The sequence below is a fragment of the Mauremys mutica genome, chromosome 12 (genome assembly GCF_020497125.1).
Source record: "Mauremys mutica isolate MM-2020 ecotype Southern chromosome 12, ASM2049712v1, whole genome shotgun sequence".
NCBI lineage: Eukaryota > Metazoa > Chordata > Testudines > Geoemydidae > Mauremys > Mauremys mutica.
The window spans coordinates 68,321,782-68,334,058 of record NC_059083.1 but is presented as its reverse complement, the minus strand read 5'-3'; the positions used below and the strand labels follow the sequence as shown (position 1 = coordinate 68,334,058).

The following is a 12,277-nucleotide window of genomic DNA, read 5'->3' as shown; positions in this document are numbered from 1 at the left end:
CCTTGACTGGAAAGAGAGAGGTCTCTATATTAGAAGCAAATTGCAGGAAACTCCTCTCTCTCCTTTTCACATCTAAAGAAATAAGGCACCATTAAAGGAGCTCCGAAAAAGCACTGATCAGCAGCCACTGAAGAACGGAAGCCTTCTAGTGTTAATTCTGCTGTGGTTAAGCTCTTTAGGGCAGGGACCAGTTGTTTTGTTCTGTGTTTGTGCAGCGCCTAGAACAAGGGCATCCATGATGGCAGCCTGGAGCTGCTACCGTAATGCAATTAATAATACATTATTATTTATTAACACAATTAGCAGTAGGTGGCACCACAGACTTAGAAACAGGGAAGGGCAGAATAATCAGTCCAGGTCACTCCTGGTGCGGAAGTATCTTTCAAACACAGTGCAATAGGGGTTATGATGCAATTTCAGAAAGCCATTAGAGGAAAACTGTGGACTTACGAACTAGCCTTTCAGGTCTGGAGACCTGGGATCAAATCTTGCGTAACAGTTTCAGCCTAGTAACTGGAGAATTTTATATCTGTGTTTTAAACCCTCTCCATTCCATTGGTACATTTGTCAGTGCCTGCTCAGGGCTGGAATAGCAGAGGTAGGGGCTGCCAGACAGGCTTGAGGGCATGGGCAGAACTGTGTGAGGAGGAACCAGGATGGGAACAGCAGGGAGTGCCCTAGGTCAGGACTGTGGTGCGTTTACAGAGCTGTGTGGGACACTTGCATTGCATTTTCTGCTTCTGTGTTTGTCTTTAGCCAGCACTATCCATCCATCACTCTGAGAAGCACCAAAATGCTGCAGAATACTTCACGCAAGCAAAAAGACCCTAGTTCTAAGGAAGAGCCTGTTAATGAGCATGTGCAGGCCCCTTCCTGGGCTCCCAGTATCCTCTAGCCTTCTCCCCTTTTCTTGCTCAGGAACCACACTGTTCTTGTTACCCATGGAGGGGGGCAACATTTGCTGAAAGGACTTTGAGGGAGCAAAATTCTAAATGTAGCCCCTTTTTCTGTTTTAAGGTTACAAGACAAGAAACTGAAGGCATCTGGGAATCCTCCAGAAGGTGAAGGGACCCCAGAAAAGGCCAGTGACAGCTGTGGTGGTCCCAGTCACCCAGCCTCTGGGGGGAGCTGTTTGTCAGAGAAGTCAAAAGAACCAGATCCTGCCAGTGGAGAGGGGGAGTCAGCCCAAGTTCCCACTGATGCAGTACAACTGGGCAAGCCCCCCAGTTGCTCACAGTCTCAGGCTGGAGACTATGGGAAGGCTGCTGGGGACAGCTGCAGTGGCACCCACCTGCCCCGCTGGGACTTCACCAGAATCGCCTTCCCCAACATGGCTTCTGACTGCCCACACACCTTCCTGCCACAGCCTGACGAGAGACTGCTCCCAGAGAACGTAGCTGGGCGGGAGGCCGACGTCACCCGCTGGCGCAAGCTGGTCAACCTGAAGCGTGAGAAGTTGTCACGGAAGGAGCGGGAGCAGCGGGAGAGGGAGCGCAGATACAAGAGCAGTGTCAGTGCGGACAGGGAGGTGAGGCGCTGCTCCAACTGGCAGGAATACAAGGAGCTTCTGAAGCAGAGGAGCCAGCGGAGGGCAGGGAGGCGGCCTTCGCACTTGTGGGACCAGCCTGTCACCCCACTGGTGAAGCCGGATCAAGTGGCCTCAGCAGGTATCTGACCTGGAAGAAAAGAACTTAACACATCTTGGCCAGTCGGTGACTTACATGGGGATGTCATGACCCTTTGCGAGTATGCGGGGGGAGGGATTGCTCACCATGGACCACCTGGGAGCAACTGGAGGGAACAGAAGGAAGGGAAATGTAGGCTGAATATCAGAACAAACATCCTAACTGTGATGGGGAAGAGTTACCTATGGGAAGCAGAGGAAGCCTCATGGCATCGGCCTGGACGAGCAGAGTATGGAATGGCCCTGCACTGGCCAGGGGAGAGACTAGACAGCACTTTCCATCTCTCCTTCTATGACCCATTAGGCTGTTTTTCATCTGGAATTATGGGGGAGCAGGGCAGTCCCTGCTGGCACTGAGGCTGTGTATTTGCCCAGGCAAGTTAAGGAAAGGAGACAGGGGAAGTAAAAATCATTGAAGTAGCAAGAAGAGGGGAGGGTGATGTGGCTGCCTTGTCGAAGGAGGGCGGCTCAGAAGGGAGGTGCAGGAACAATCCAAGTCTAACCTGGGCTGTGCGTGAGTGTAGAGAAGACCTCACAGACTGAACTAAAGAGTCTGAACCTTTCCTGTTCTTTCTTCCACCAGCTGCTGTCCTCCAGCAGATCAGTGTGCTGCAGCCTTCCCACATCCTGGATGGAGCCTCCCGGTTAGTATTGAGCCAGTAGATTCTAGGGGAGATGGGTCTAACTCAACAAAACATTGTCTTTCCTCATGCGATGTGTTCTCCACAATGGCTTTAGAAATGCCTAATGTACCTGGCGCATGGGAGCAAAAGGTACTTCCCAGTGCTCCTCCCGTGGGTTGGGTACATCCTTACTGAGGGGCTGACATGGACATGCAATGCCATGTTACCATGCAGGAGCTGGAGCAGAATCCAGCAGCAAATCAGTTATGTTCCAGGCTGATTACAGCACTGGTGTATAAGCTCTCATTAGACTGCATGGGCAAAGTCCGTCATACTGCAGTGAACCTTTCATCCCTTACATTCCCTCTCTGCACTGAGGCCTACTCATTTCGTGGGCTTCCAGTGCTCCATCAATGTGTGTATTGGCCCTGGGATGCTCTTCCATCCCAGCTGCAGGCTCTGGAGTTGAATGAGATTTTAAAATCTAATCCTCTGACCTTCTGGCTCTGCTCCTCTCTGGGAGGAGTTGTGTGATGGTTTTGCACAGGTCTGTAGTACACAAACAATGCACACTAGTAGTTTGCACTAGTGCTATGATGCAGATGGGTGTCCGAGCAACCTGCTTTGTATTTGGATCTATTGGACTGTGCATCTCTGCTTGTGGTGCCTGTACCATGGGGCACAGAGAGAGAGTAGCATGCAAGGTGTGGGTGCTGGAGCTGGCCCATTAGAACACAGGCCTTGCATCGGGAAGCTGTGTGTGGTTCTCCACTTCACATGGAAACGGTGCTAGTTGGTTAAGGAGTTGCTCTGTAGTGGGGGCTTGATCCCAAGGGGGCTCATCATCTTTCAGGATGAAGCACTTACGGCCTTATCCAAAGCCCACTGACATCAGTGGGAGTCTCTACATTGACTTAAATGGATTTTGGATCAGACCCTTCCAGAATAACTCCAGGACTGGCCGTTTTGCCTAAGAAGAAAGATTCTAAATGGTCCCTGGGAGGCAAAGGACCTAGGGTTTTAGGTAGGCCAACTTAAAGACTTGGTCTCGCTCCTTGCTCTGATGCATCTGCAGCCTGGGAGGTGTCAAGAGTCCTGTGACATGTCATTCCAAGCATGCATGTGTATCTCATCCTACAGGCTGCAGGAGGATATGGAGGGCATGAAGATAGACTTCAGTGTGTATCAAGCAGATGCAGTTGCCAACTTCAAGAAGAACAATCCTGGGAAGCCGTATGCCAGGATGTGTGTGCGGAGGTACTGGCCACGTACCCTGGCTGTTATTAATGAGTGCTTCTGTGTGCAATTATTTGAAGTGCCCTGTATTGCTGCTATGGAAAGTTAAACCGTAGTGCAAAGTTACTGACTGCAGGATCTTGTGTATTTGCTGGATTATCAGGCAGTCATCATTTAAAATGGTCCTGCCAAGGTTTTCTCACTATTTTCTCCCTTACCTTGTTGGAATCTGTTGCCTGGTCACCCTCCACCCCAGCTTCAGACCTGGCCCCTACTTTGGGTTGTCATCATATTGCAGCTAAATGGTGCTGATATTATTATTTAGTATTTTTATTACGACAGCACTTAAGAGTCCCGGACATGGCCCAAGACCTCATTCGTGCCAGGCACTTTACAAACCTAGAACAAAAAGACAGTCTGTGCCCCAAAAAGCTCACTATTTAAGTAGAAACAAGAAATAACTATATACTATTTAATTGAGGTACCATGTCCTGGTTCACAGAGACAATTGGTAACTGCCCTCCCAAAGCAAGTAGCAGCTGGAACAGAAGGACCAGAATATTAACCCTTTGGCTCTGGTCCTGCAGTGAGCCCTGTGCAGCAGATCCCTCAGCCTATGCAAATCTGCAAGGGCTCCATATGGGTATAGGGCTGCACCTGCCTAAAACTTATTGCAGGATCAGTACCATGCAGATTGGTTGAAACTGTAAAAAAGAACAGAATTATTAGACACATAGATGAACACGACATGTTGGAGAAGAGTTAACATGGCTTTTGTAAAGGGAAATCATGTCTCCCCCGTGTTGTATTCTTTGAAGGGGTCAATAAATGTGGACAAGGATGATCCAGTGGGTATAATGTACTTGGGCTTTCCGAAAGCCTTTGACAAGATCCCTCACCAAAGGCTTTTAAGCAAAGTAGGCAGTTCTAGGATAGGAGGGAAGGCCCTGTCATGCATCAGCAAGTGGTTAAAAGAGAGGAATCAAAGGGTAGGAATTAGGGCTGTCAAGCGATTAAAAAAATTAATTGTGCGATTAATTGCATACTATTTTATTTAAATATTTTTGGATGTTTTCTACATTTTCAAATATACTGATTTCAATTGCAACACAGAATACACAGTGTACAGTGCCCATTTTATATTTATTTTTGGTTACAAATATTTGCACAGTCAAAAAACAGAAATAGTATTTTTCAATTCACCTAATACAAGTACAATCTCTTTATCATGAAAGTTGAACTTACAAATGTAGAATTATGTAAAAAAAAACACACACAAAACTGCATTCAAAAATAAAACAATGTAAAATTTTAGAGCCTGCAAGTCCAGTCAGTCCTACTTCTTGATAAGCCAGTCGCTCAGATAAGCAAGTTTGTTTACATTTGCAGGAGATGATACTGCCCGGTTCTTGTTTACAATGTCACCTGACAATGAGAACAGGTGTTCTCATGGCACTGTTGTAGCCGGAATCACAAGATATTTATGTGCCAGATGCACTAAAGATTCATCTGTCCCTTCATGCTTCAACCACCATTCCAGGGGATATGTGTCCATGCTGATGACGGGTTCTATTCAATAAGAATCCAAAGCAATGCGGACCGACACATGTTCATTTTCATTATCCGAGTCAGATGCCACCAGCACAAGGTTGATTTTCTTTTTTGGTGGTTCGGGTTCTGTAGTTTCTGCATTGGAGTGTTGCTCTCTTAAGACTTCTGAAAGCATGCACCACACCTTGTCCCTTTCAGATTTTGGGAGGCACTTCAGATTCTTAAACCTTGGGTCAAGTGCTGTAGTTATCTTTAGAAATCTCACATTGGTACCTTCTTTGCATTTTGTGAAATTTATAGTGAAAGTGTTCTTAAAATGAACAACATGTGCTGGGTCATCATCCGAGACTGCTATAACATGAAATGTATGGCAAAATGTAGGTAAAACAGAACAGGGGACATGCAATTCTCCCCCAAGGAGTTTGGTCACAAATTTAATTAACGCATTTTTTTTTTTAATGAGCGTCATCAACATGGAAGCATGTCCTCTGGAATGATGGTCAAAGTATGAAGAGGCATACGAATGTTTAGCATATCTGGCACGTAAATACCTTGCAATGCTGGCTACAAAAGTGCCATGCAAATGCCTGTTCTCACTTTCTGGTGACATTGCAAATAAGAAGAGGACAGCATTATTTCCTGTAAATGTAAACAAACTTGTTTATCTTAGTGATTGGCTGAACAAGAAGTAGGACTGAGTGGACTTGTAGGCTCTGAAGTTTTATATTGTTTTGTTTTTGAGTGCAGTTACGTACCAAAAAAAATATACATTTGTAAATTGCACTTTCACGACACAGAGATTGCACTAGTACTTCGATGAGGTGAATTGAAAAATACTATTTCTTTTGTTTATCATTTTTACAGTGCAGATATTTGTAACAAAAAATAATATACAGTTTGATTTCAATTACAACACAGAATACAATATATATGAAAATGTAGAAAAACATCAAAAATATTTAATACATTTCAATTAGTATTCTATTGTTTAACAGTGCAATTAAAACTGCGAATAATTGCGATTAATTTTTTTTAGTTAATCAGGTGAGTTAACTGCAATTAATTGACAGCCCTAGTAGGAATAAATTATCAGTTTTTCACAGTGGAGAGAGGTAAATAGCAGGGTCCCCAAGGCGCTGTTCAACACAGTTATAAACGATCTGGAAAAAGAGGTAAACAGTGAGGTGGCAAGGTTTGCAGATGATACAATTATTCAAGATTGTAAAGGTTGACCGGGCAACAAAATGGCAGATAATTCAATATTGATAAACGCAGAGTATTCCACATTACCAAACATAATCCCAATTATACATACAAAATGGTGGAGTCTAAATTAGCTGTTGCTGCTCAAGAAAAAGATCATAGAGTCATCATGAATAGTTTTCTGAAAACATCTGCTCAATGTGCAGCAGCAGTCAAAAAAGCTAACAATGTTAAGAACCATTAGGAAGGGGATAGATAATAAGACAGAAAATATCATAATGCCACAATATAAATCCATCGTACACCCACATCTTGAATACTGCTTGCAATTCTAGTCATTCCATCTCCAAAAAGATATAGTAGAATGGGAAAAAGTACAGAGAAGGGTAACAAAAATATTAGGCGTATGGAACAACTTCCATCTGAGGAGAGAGTAAAAAATCTGGGACTGTCCAGGTTAGAAAAGAGACAACTAAGGGAGCGGGGGGATATGATGGAGGTCTATAAAATCATGAATGGAGAAAGTGAATAAGGAAGTGTTATTTTCCCCTTCATGTAACAAGAACTTAGGGGTCATGCAATGAAATTAATAGGCAGCAGGTTTAAAACAATATAAATACTTCTTCAGGTAATGCATAGTCAACCTGTGGAACTTGGTGCCAAGGGATGGCCAAAGGCTAACTGGGTTCAAAAAGGAATTAAATAAGTTCATGGAGGCTAGGTCCATTATTGACTATTAGCCAAGATGGTCATGCATGCAACCCCATGTTATGTGTTTCACTAAATTTCTGACTATCAATAGCTGGAACGACAACAAGGGATGGATCACTTGATAAATTGCCCTGTTCTATTCACTCCCTCTGAAGCATCTGGCACTGCCACTGTTTGAAAACAGGATACTGGGCTAGATGAACCATTGATCTGATCCAAAATGGCTGTTCTTATGTTCATATTAAATATGAGAGAAGCCCTTTTCCGAGCCTTGGAGTGTATTTTCGCTGCTCTGTGGGTGTCTCTGATAGGCAACACTCACCAGGGTGGCTGGCATTGTAAATATTCCTATGGTTTGAGAAAGACCAGCTTTCTTCCTTTTGCAGGTTTGACGAGCAGATCCCATCCCTGAGGGCAGTGAAGCAGCTTGCCTATCAGAGTGAGGATGTCCCAGTGGTCTTTGCACTGGTGGACAATGGAGACATTGCTTTTTACTCTTTCAAGGAGTTCAAGCTGCCTGTTGATATTTATCACTGAAGTTACCATCCCTTGGAGAAATGGCTTTGGAGCAAAGGGTGAGGGACTTTACTCAAGACTTAATTTCCTGATTCATGGACTATTATATCAAATAGAATCTCTGATAACCAGTCTGCATGCAGGAGGTATAACCATCTTATCCACTGCTACAGGCCTCAGCCAGCTAGGAACTAGCTCATTCGTAAAAGCAAGATACACTTCAAACAAACAAGCACCTAGCTGGAGGTGCACTGCTTTGTTCTTTAAGCCACTGGTTCTCCAGCTCTTACTGTCCTACGGACCACTTCCCCATGACATTTTCTCAGTCCTTGTGGGCCTTGTCAACAAACTTCACTGGAGATCCACACACGGTATTCTGATAACCACTGGGCTAGGCCAGTCTGAATACAACATATGAATGGTTTAAGAACCATTGCTGTAGATCAATCAGACTCATAAGCTAACCAGGTCAGTCGATGGTATAGCAAGCCTCTGTTATTCTACTGCACCAGCACCCATCTAATAAAATCCTTAGCAAAGTATTGGTGTGCTAGAAATAAAGGCAAGGCAACAGAAATCTGCTAGAGAAATGATGATGCTGGCTTTGCCCTGATATTTATATGCCAGCAGGAGATCGTAGTCCTGGGCGAATGCTCCTTGCCAGTGATCCTCAACCTTATAGAGCTACTTTGTAAGCCAGTGGAGTCACTGCAGAGGAACATGCTAACGTTGTAGTATGGTGTTTGTGTTGAGATGTGTCATTGCAACACGGCGTCATCCCCTATTAAAACTACAGCACAGTGTCAAGACATCTCACCATTACAATAGTGTGACCCCGTTTCCATTTGACGCCCTTTCTCCTGGATGCAGGTACATGTTTCTCACTCTCTCTTGCAAGTGAGAGGAGCTCTGATTAAACCTGCAACTTCCCTAGAAGCTGAGCCTGGTAGTTCTGTGAGTCTAGTGCTCCAGGCTGAGGATCACTATCCTATACCATTGATGGTATCACCCAATTGCCTTCCAACTGTTGTCAGCATGGGAACCCTCTCACTGAATCTCCTGATACCAAACTTTCTTTAACTTCTATGCAAAAATGCCAATGTGTGACTAGTGCCAGAAAGTTTTGGTCTGTGGCTAAAAGGGACTCCTAACACTATTGTGCTCAGGGTGCAGCTTTCTTAAGAAGTGTTACAGCAAATGTTTTAGATGCATTTTATTTGATACAGAATGTTTGGGTGGGTTTTTTTTTTTGGGTCGAAGGCTAAAGCAATAAAAAAAAAATCTTTTCCAACAATGGAAGCCCCTAAGTGTGGGTATTTATTTATTAGTGTTTCTGAGAAAATGGATCTGTAGTGCCTTGTCCTGTGAGAGGGCAGCCTGTGGAACTGCGCTGTCACTGAATGCAGTCATACAGAGCCAAAGTCCCTGGGAGTCCATGCACGGTCCTTGGGGCATGGAATCCTAATGCTATGCTGCTTTAAGCATGGCATGTCTTCCTTGTGTAGTGCCAGATGTGCCACGGTGCGATGGCAGAGGCTCTTGCCCTGATTGCTTTGTGTATCCCTGTGATTAGTTGACAAGTTGGCCCAAATCATCAGCTGGTGTAAGTGGACATAGCTGCACTGACTTCAGTAGAGAAGATGCTGATTTGCTCCGGCTGGGGTTCTGACCTAATATTTACCCTCTTTCTCTCCCGTACCCCCCATGAACCTTCCTAGCCACTAGAAGGAAATAAGGGTGCCTCTGCCTGCTTAGGGGATGTGAAGGGATGGACAAGGTTGGTGGCAGCTCCATTCTGCTCATTCAGCATTCTTGCATGTTTCAGGCAGTGTGGGGAGAGCTCCTGTGATCTGCCTGTTCTCAGAGCAAAAAAAAGCTCCAAATTTATCCCTGGAGTTAAGCAAACCCAATTCCTGTTGACTTCAAAGGTGCACTTTCTTACTTTTGCTTTCCAAGGCAAAATTTGATGGATTCCACAAGAGCTATGGGATAAGTTTCGCTGGGGTAGACAAGACTCTCTGACTCAGCACAAAACAATTACAATCTAATAACTACTTTGGAGAGGATTGAGAAACTAGCTGTATTGCTCAGCTGCTTTGGATGCCTGTATGAGAGTTGGAGCACAAAGCAGATGGATATCCAGACTCTCCTCCTGCCCATGCCACTGAACAATCTGACATTGCAGCAAGCTGGCAGCCGGGGGCTAGAAAGGGCCATATTAATTCTAATCTCTTTTGAAATACAGATGAAAAGTGGCCACTTTGTAGAATTTGTCCCATAGGGTCAATGCCTGTTGCAGCATCATACCATTGCAACCTAAAAAATTGGACTGCCATTCTGCAGCATTGTGGCATGATAGCATGTATTTTGGACCAGTTAATGTCCCCTCACATTAGGACATGGGTTCTCTTCAGCAAAATTGTGATGAAGCCACATACCTTGATGTTTCTAGCAATCCTGGTGCTTCTAGCCATGTGATCTTTCCAAGGATGCTGATTAGAGTGTTCAACTTTCTCTAAAGGTTTACAAAAACAAAACAAAAAAAAGTGAATGATAGGCAGGGTTATTTCCTGTGTCTAGCTTCACTCTCCATGCTAGAGCTGTCTGTAAAAAACAAGATGAAAAGGACAGAACCCCATAGAGGAATAGTGCTTTCAGCTCCATCATTCTGTGGAAACTAAATTTCTGAATCCCTTTTATTTCTTTTGCTTCCTTCAGGTCTTCTCTGTGGCCTAGCTACCTCCAAGTCTCTGACTCATCACAGGCATAATTATAAATCATTACTTAATCATCAGCCAATCAGCTTTGTCCACCTATGAACAATGCAAGAATCTTTTAGGCAGGGATAGATTTGAACATATGTAGGGTGACCAGATGTCCCGATTTTATAAAGGGACAGCCCCAATTTTTTGGTCTTTTTCTCACATAGACACCTATTACCTCCCCATACCCCCTGTCCAGATTTTTCACACTTGCTATCTGGTCAGCCTAAACATGTGCCTTACTGTGAAGTGGGGATGAGCAGCCATGTGCCCCATAAATTGACTGTCCCTGTGGATGGGAAGGGACATTGTTAAAAATCCCTTTTGTCTGACGTGCTCCATCCAAAAGTAACACCTGAGATCACTGTTACAAAGAGATGTTGCAGTTTGCTGGCTGCATTTGATAGCCCCTTTTGCATACATCCCCTTCTCACAATCTACCCGGTATAGTTAATTTCCCTTGTGGTTAGTGCAGGTAAGATGAGGGTAAAATATTTTCTTTTTAAAATAGAAAGATGTGCCTGGGAAAGCAGTAAGGCTGGTGGGAGCGAAGGGGCTGGTGTATTACCAGAAATTACTTTTACCTCCTTTTTGGAGACTAGCTAGATGCCAAGTTGACCACACTCTGCCTGTCACTTTTCCCTACCCTAGCAGATGTGTGTAGCACCATGCAGTTAGGGCTGAGTTGTCCTGTGCCATGTAACCCCTGTGCTTTAGGGCCTGGCTCTGATCTCGAATTAGGAGTTACACTAGGGCAGTTGTACTGGTGTGAGACTGGAGAGGGCCCGTTAGGGTGAGAGATGTCCCAATTTTATAGGGACAGTCCTGATATTTGGGGCTCTGCCTTATATAGGTGCCTATTACTCCCTCCCCCCCCCCGTCCTGATTTTTCACACTAGCTATGTGGTCTCCCTAGGGCTCAGGGACCAGGGTCCGGCCCTGCGTGCTGGGCTTTTCCCTGTCCGTGCTGGTGCTGGACGGGGTGCAGTGCTGCCTAGTGGCTATTGCTTCCGTGGGCGCGGATGGAAACGGGGCGAGGCTGGCGGCGTGCTGCGGCCGGCAGGTAAGCCAAAGTACAGCGGGGTGGGCGGGGCCACGTCTCATTAGTATTCATGAGCTTATTAGCATTCACCCTGTATCAATAGCAATTAGCTTGTTAATATTCACCGCTGTATTAACAGTCAACTCCATTTGAACAGGGCGGCTGCCCTGAGGCCGTATTCATGAGCTGGGCTTGCTGCCTCCTGATTGGCTCGGAGAGGGAGGTGGCCGTGTGAATTATTCATGAGCACATGGGGCGGACGGGGCTCAAGGAGCGGCGTGGCCACGCCCAGTTATTTACATATCCGGTGAGCCCCGCCCCCTCCGGGAGGTATCCGGGAAGGCGAGGCGGCGGCGGCGCTAGCGGAGGAGCCCGTGGCCCAAGAGCCGGTTGCAGGGGACACCACAGCCCGCGGCCTCCTCCGGGCCCGGCCGGTCCAGCCAGCGCCCCTCAGGTGAATGGGGGGCCGAGCCGGGGGGGAGGGGCACAAAGGACCGACCCCCCCCGGTCAGTGGGCGCGGGGCTGAGGGCCGGGGGGGGGGCGCGGTGCCGGGCCGCCCCGGTCCTGCGGGGCCCTCACCTGCCCGCCCGCCCGCGGTCCCGCCCTGGGCCTGTGAGCCAGCGGGGCTCCGCCGGGCAGCGGGCGGGATCGTGGCTGGCCCCGCGGAGTGGGACCCCGGGCCGGGGGCGGGCTTGAGGCCGCCCCTGGGGTCAGCCAGGGGCGCGCTGAGCCTCGCACCGCTGTGGGGGAGAAACCCTGGATCCCCTGCGACGGGGCCGGGGAGCGCTCCCCTGGGCCTGCCGCTCCTCTCCGGGAGGCCGGGGGAGAGGTGATGGGAAGTTGCCCCAGCAGGTAGGCGCTGGCTGGTCCTTCGGGGCGGAAATCCGCTCTGGAGGAGGGGGTGGGGGGCTGCCATTGGTTCTCTATCTAAACGGCGTGGATGTGTTT

At 46.8% G+C, this 12,277-nt stretch overlaps 2 protein-coding genes and 1 long non-coding RNA gene across 8 annotated transcripts in view; 2 read left to right on the top strand and 1 right to left on the bottom strand.

Annotated features, from left to right (window-relative positions):
- Positions 1 to 8,823, top strand: part of TSEN54 (tRNA splicing endonuclease subunit 54) — a 30,602-nt gene extending 21,779 nt beyond the window's left edge. For all 4 annotated transcript variants that reach the window (XM_044982734.1, XM_044982733.1, XM_044982732.1 and 1 more), the window contains 4 exons: positions 1,018 to 1,667; positions 2,268 to 2,328; positions 3,448 to 3,564; positions 7,395 to 8,823. In XM_044982734.1, coding sequence (XP_044838669.1) covers positions 1,018 to 1,667; positions 2,268 to 2,328; positions 3,448 to 3,564; positions 7,395 to 7,545 — 979 coding nt within the window. In that variant the 3' untranslated portion in view covers positions 7,546 to 8,823. The remainder of the gene's footprint in view (positions 1 to 1,017; positions 1,668 to 2,267; positions 2,329 to 3,447; positions 3,565 to 7,394) is intronic.
- On the bottom strand, positions 4,222 to 11,746 carry LOC123345710. Its single transcript, XR_006572856.1, has 3 exons — positions 11,454 to 11,746; positions 9,963 to 10,039; positions 4,222 to 4,247 (listed from the first exon to the last, which is right to left on the bottom strand). It is a non-coding gene; the product is annotated as an uncharacterized LOC123345710 (long non-coding RNA).
- LLGL2 (LLGL scribble cell polarity complex component 2) overlaps positions 11,637 to 12,277 on the top strand; it is a 52,855-nt gene continuing 52,214 nt past the window's right edge. For all 3 annotated transcript variants that reach the window (XM_044982730.1, XM_044982728.1, XM_044982726.1), the window contains exon 1: positions 11,637 to 11,782. The gene's annotated coding sequence lies outside the window, so the exon portion shown is untranslated. The remainder of the gene's footprint in view (positions 11,783 to 12,277) is intronic.